The 6,120-nt window shown below is 45.6% G+C and overlaps 1 protein-coding gene across 1 annotated transcript; it reads left to right on the top strand.

Moving 5' to 3' along the window:
• The first annotated feature begins 1,327 nt into the window (after positions 1–1,327).
• On the top strand, positions 1,328–5,864 carry LOC119363674 (protein AGENET DOMAIN (AGD)-CONTAINING P1-like). Its single transcript, XM_037629041.1, has 4 exons — positions 1,328–1,908; positions 3,063–3,473; positions 4,869–5,285; positions 5,524–5,864. Exons 1-4 carry the CDS (start codon positions 1,417–1,419, stop codon positions 5,536–5,538), a joined length of 1,335 nt encoding a protein of 444 aa, XP_037484938.1. The 5' UTR covers positions 1,328–1,416; the 3' UTR covers positions 5,539–5,864.
• Positions 5,865–6,120: the final 256 nt, after the last annotated feature.

The following is a 6,120-nucleotide window of genomic DNA, read 5'->3' as shown; positions in this document are numbered from 1 at the left end:
TGGTCCACTTGAGCTAGATGATGACGATCTTGACTCCCTCAAGTTGGACCACCTTTCTTGATTGCGTTGGCTCGATGAAGACTAGTTGATTGCTCCCCCATACTCCACTATGGGTGAGTCACTCTTCCGCACATCTTCACAAGTCCATTGTCACCATAATGGATGGCAAGCTTCAAGCATTTGATCTCTTTGTGATGCTTCACTTGAATTTGCACACCGCAACCATGGGATCCCTTGATCCCTCTCGGTACATCTTCTACGCTTTGTGGGTTGATCAACTTGATTCACTCTTTGACTTAGTCTTGATCAACCTCTCACAAGACCAACCTTTAGGTAATTCCTTGAATAGCACCTTGGTCAACACAAACTCTCCTTAAAACCAACACATGTACTCCAAGAAAAGCCTATGGACAAAACCTTCAAATATAACTCAAGGCAACCATTAGTCCATAGAGATTGTCATCAATTATCAAAATCAAACATGGGGGCACCGCATGTTCTTACACGATGGACAATGCCAACGATCAGTTCATTATTGTCGATCGTTGTGTGGGATTCTGTGTCAATCTTTTTCTGTAAACTTTTGTTTTGTTGATTCCAATTATTTAAGAAATTGTGAAATTTGTATCATCTGTAAGTAAATGTCAGTGCCAAGGCGTCTTTTGTAATTTCATGTAGTTCTCAGAAGGTTGCAAACGAACTTATTATTTTGTGTTATTCTAAACCTTGAAACTTTTGGTGCATTATATATGCTAAATATTATATGAAATGCATCAATGGAATGTACTGATCTTCATGACTTTGTTACTGGATTGGATATGATTCACCAGGCAGGCATGTGGCAAGCCGCACTTCCTACTAACTTAAACCATGCTTTCTACTAACCGATGATTACCTTCTTGACCACGTCGTTGGGACCGGCACCCCGCGCCAAGACGCGTTCCTGATCTAGTACCTCTCATAGCACGACTTTCTTAACACTCGGAGTAGTGCCGATATACATCTTTTACTTTTTCGCGTTGGAGCTCGATCACCTCACCCTTGTGTTCGAGCTGGGTGCGAGCTAGGTCAGGTTTATAGGTTTTATGAACATTTTGTGTGGGCCCATTCTGTAAGGAGGGGGCAAATGATCAAAGTGTGTATAAACTTGAGTCAAATTCTCAATTGTTCCTACAACAAAAACGAGGGAAAATGGTCAAAGTACCTGAAATGCATGCTCGCCATCTTGACCGTCCATCACGATCGGACGGACCTCAACTCTCTTCTCCTCGGCTCAGGAGCTTCAATAATCAATACCCACCCATACGCCCTACTACCTTTCCTCGTTCTGTTCTGCCCGCCGCCTACTGTGCTCTGCTCCCCCCACTGCCCAGTCCACACTACCCACCCAGCGACTCCGCCACCACCGAAACCCCAATGCGGTCGCCGCGACTCCGCCGCCAGCCGGCGCCGGCGCCGGCGCGGGATCCGCATCCGGCGGAGCCCACGGAGGTCTTCCCCCTGGGCGAGGCTGTGGAGGTGCTCCCGGACGAGGGAGCCTACCGCGGGGCCCACCTCCCCGCCGTCGTCGCGCGCTTCGACCCCGACCTCCGCAGCTACGCGGTCGAGTACGACGCCCTAGCCATCTCGGGGGCCTCCGGCCGCGCCCTCCCGGAGACCGTGCCGGCGTCGCAGGTCCGCCCGCGCCCTCCGCCACCGTCGCCGGCGCCCCACGCCGAGCACGCCCCCGTGGACGCGCTCCGAGACGGCGCGTGGTGGCTCGGCGTCGCCCTCCTCGGCGGGGGGCGGGCGGACGGGAAGGTCGCGGTTCGCTTCCCGGCGACGAGGGAGGAGGCCGAGTTCGACGCGGCCGATGTCCGGCCCCACCTCGAGTGGGTCGCCGGCGAGTGGCGCTCCCCCGAGGACATGGTACGAGTTCCAACACATCTTGCAAAAGAGTCGTCTTTTTGTGCCGTTGCATCCCCATTCAAACTGGGGGAGCTCCCTTTGTTCCATAGCTAGGGTTAGCAGAAGAACATCTTGCAATGTTCGTCGGATTGCTGTTACCTAGGCGTTGTTGTTGAATGCAGTAACGCATTCATCTCCATGCGATTTCGTGGTTAGGGTTTCTGTGGGGAATCCCATTTTGTTCTCTCGTAGTCTGGTTAGGGTTATGATTTACAGGATGATCCTGCAAAATTGCAATGCGCTGGAGTTTTATGCATTAACATTGGACATTCGAGATTAGTGTCGTTGCTTCTGCGCTTTTGTTAAGTGCAGTATTGATGGATTGTTGCTGAATGTCTGTCTAGAAGATTTCAGTTCATCAGATTTATTCAATAAATTTTCCTTTGGGCTGCCGGAGGGCTTGTGTTCTGCTAGTTGGATCTGTTGAATTTGTTTGATTGGATTCATATGAATCACACTGAAACAAAGTGAGCCTAGTTGGTCACTCGGTGTACATCTGCAATGAATTGATGGTCGATAATGCTGCTGTTACTTCTCCTGGCATGTTTCTTTTATTACAGTTCCTGAGCCTCAGTGCAAGTTGACATGACAAGATTGTTATGGAACTACGTTCCTGAATTGTTGATGATCTTCCAAATGCTTTATACTGAAATTTATTGTTTTAGAGGGATTCCTGACTTCTCCTATATATTACATATTGGTATTTTATGCTTTACTTCTAGCTGTGTCTTAAGCACATATAATCACCGGCTAGAATTAAACATATGGGATGATTTGTATTCCTTTTCTGATTGCTCTAGATTATACTCCCTCCGTTTCTAAATATAAGCCCTTTTAGAGATTTCAACAAAGACTATATACGGAGGTATATAGACATATTTTAGAGTGTAGATTCACTCATTTTGCTCCCTGTGTAGTCCGTATTGAAATCTCTAAAAGGGCTTATATTTAGAAATGGAGGGAGTAGATATCAACATCTATATTATGCCCTCAATTGTGTTGGTCATGGTAGTTTTACATTAGTGTCGCTTATTTTTCAAGGTTTTCTTTACTTGCGTATTTTTATCACCTTCTTTTAATTATTGGTTGCTGAATAACTACTCTTTGCCTACCAGGAGACATCCAAGAGAACGCCGTATGCTAAAGGAACACATATAGAAGTTGCCAGGTTGGAAGCTGATTCTGTTGTCGCTTGGTTCCCTGCAATTGTTGCAAAGCCTATCTGGAAAAATAACCTCTTGGTGGAGTACCCTTTCGGGAAGGGTAGTGAACTGTGCAATGAGATTATCAACATCAAGCACATCAGACCTTGCCCGCCACGTGCATCAGTTATTAGTTTCTGCGTCAATGATGATGTTGAGGGCTTCCAAGATGATGGCTGGTGGCCAGGGAAGATCACTGAGATCCATCCCAAGTTAACATATACATTTAAGTTAGCAACTTCAGGAAAGAAGGTTCAGTTACACCAGAACACACTGAGGCTTCGATATGACTGGACTGATGACCAATGGAAGCAAGTTGCACAGGTGTGTACAGAATCTTTCGGGTTACATTTCTTTGAAATGTTTGCACTTTGTGTGGATGCTTCCTGCACTGTTTTTATGTGTTTATGTTCTTAGTGCTATAATCAATTTGTATGGTGTGAAAAGGTGAGGATTCTTAAGGCTGCTTTCGTTGTAGCGAAACCTACTTTTACTTGTCAATCAAGCCTATTTGCCTCTTTGGATTGGATGATTTCAATCCATAGGATTTTTTCTACAGGGTGCTGGGATCATAGGAATATGCAACCAAATTCTTATGGATCGCTTTCCTATGCCCCTAATTCCATAGGACTTTTAGCATGAGATCATATCTCTTGTATTGTTTCCTTTGTGTGCATGGCAACTATTGGCATACATTCATGACTAGTTAGTATCTAGAGAAAATTTCTGTGTTTTTCCTGTGGTCCAACAGCATGATTCCTAATCGTTATTTCTGTGGGTTTCAATTCCTGTTTTCGGAGAACTTTTCAATTTCTATTGACACATGAGCTGTGGTTGATACCAATATTTGCTCTATTGGTGCTTAAGAATTTTGTGGTGATTCGTGATGCTCCTGTTCTAGCATTTTCTAACCATAGCATGGTCAATTGCGCAGTTCCCTTTTAGGCTTTTAACTATGAAATTTGCATGCAGGAACTGTGACATTGTTAACAACTCGAGATATTAGATATATTTTCTTCTTCTCAGAATTGTTAACCTGGATAAATTGTTAGTTATTAGTCGTGCTGCCGTGATATCTGTTCCAGTGACACAATATGCAATTCACCCTGTTGCATCCTCTTTTTATTGTCTTTTCTCGATCAAAGGGATGAAACATTCATCTCTGGCCTCTTTTAGCTAAAGTACCTACCACTTCACCACCCTCTTGCGGATACACAGATAAGAGAGAATGAAACTTCTTCTGTTTTTGAGGAAGAATTAGCTCCATTACTTGACACTGCTAAAGAGGCATCATATTGTTGTCTGTACTTGGGTACTAAGGATGAACAAATGTAGCATCTTATACTGTCTCTGTTTATGTTGCCTAGTGGATATAGTACTAATCGCCAAAAAAACCAAATATGTTATGAGCCACATCCATGACAATTACATCAGTCAGATAATCACTTGCACAATCAAACTGTTTGCCTATTCTGGTACTATCAGTGCTCTCTCATCCAGTAGATCAAATTTATCAAAAGAATCCTTGGGCAGGTCCTAAGTTTGGTGAAACTAGAATAAATCTTTCTTGTCTGTTGAGTTCTGAAATTGTAAAATGAGACGCAAACTCACATCAATGACGATGATTACTTATTCCTCTGTACTTTATGTTTAAAGCAATTTAAACTGCCAACGTTTCTAACAAGTGTCGCCTTTCTACGGCCTTTGGCCATCTTTCAGAATCTGTCGGGAACAAAATTCACAGGAGGCGACAGGGTTGAGGTGAGCAGCGACGAGGAAGGTTTCCACGGAGCGTGGTTCCAGGGGACCGTCGTCAAATCCGTGGGACACAAGTTCCTCGTGGAGTACGATGCGCTGAAGGATGATGACGAGATCACGCCTCTGAAAGAAACCATAGGGGAGGAGCACATCAGGCCCTCCCCTCCTGCTATCCCTGTCACCAACGGTTTGAAGCTCCTTGACGAGATTGACGCCTATACCAATGATGGGTGGTGGGTCGGCGTGATATCTGAGGTCCTCGACGACCAGAAGTACAAGGTTTACTTCAAGGCTTACAAGGAGCAGAATGACTTTGAGCTCGAGCAGCTGAGGCGTCACTGCGATTGGGTGGGGGGAAGGTGGATGCAGGCTTCCCCGGTAATAACCTCTACCGCCTATCCGTTTTATCAGCATCTAAGTTGACAGCTGATAATGAAATTAGCACTTGTGATGATGATTTACTGATAGCTGCTAGCATAGCTGGATAGCTACTTACCCATGTTTGTCTCATCTTTACATCCCGTTATTACTATCACCATCCGTTTCTTTGCTATCAGTCAATCACATGTGTTTGTGCAAATTCAGTTTTTCATTGACAATCTATAACCCTTGGCAGGCGCTGGAGATGTGACAGCTGAAGGGACACACGCATCTTTGTACAGGAGCCTGGGATAATTAGTAGTCCTACCCATGAGAGTGTGGCTTCACTAGTTATGATGGTTGCTGAACTGAAGCTGTGTTATGCGCATAGAAAGGCCAGCAAATCGGTAGTAGATGGCCTTTCTGCATTGCCATTCCCGCAGCAGGTGATCTAGATGAGATGTTCGTCGACGGGAGACTTTCACCGTCACAAGTAAGATTTCGTCGTGCTTTTTATGTAAACCACCTAAGAACAAACCTCTGGGAACATCGTCGCTATTCACGATTCCGCCTGAAACTTGTGCTGCGTTCGCTGTAGCCTGCTGTTGCGCATTGGTTCCGCGTGATCTGGCCGGCATGGAACGTTTTAAGCACTTGAGCCGAGAGCAACCGCCAACGCTTCGCCGCTCTGATAACTATGTTACCACGTGGTTAGCCTTTTGGACCACCGAGTGCCGGGTTTAAAAGCTTGAATTCAATGTGGCGTGAGGGGGGAGAGCATGGCCGGATTGATTGCCTTGGCAGCAGAGGACGATGAAGGTTTGTTGATGGTGACGACGCGCCGTGGTTGTAC

This window comes from Triticum dicoccoides, chromosome 1A (genome assembly GCF_002162155.2).
Source record: "Triticum dicoccoides isolate Atlit2015 ecotype Zavitan chromosome 1A, WEW_v2.0, whole genome shotgun sequence".
Lineage (NCBI taxonomy): Eukaryota > Viridiplantae > Streptophyta > Magnoliopsida > Poales > Poaceae > Triticum > Triticum dicoccoides.
The sequence above is the reverse complement of the archived record's forward strand: the minus strand, read 5'-3'. Positions and strand labels throughout refer to the sequence as shown.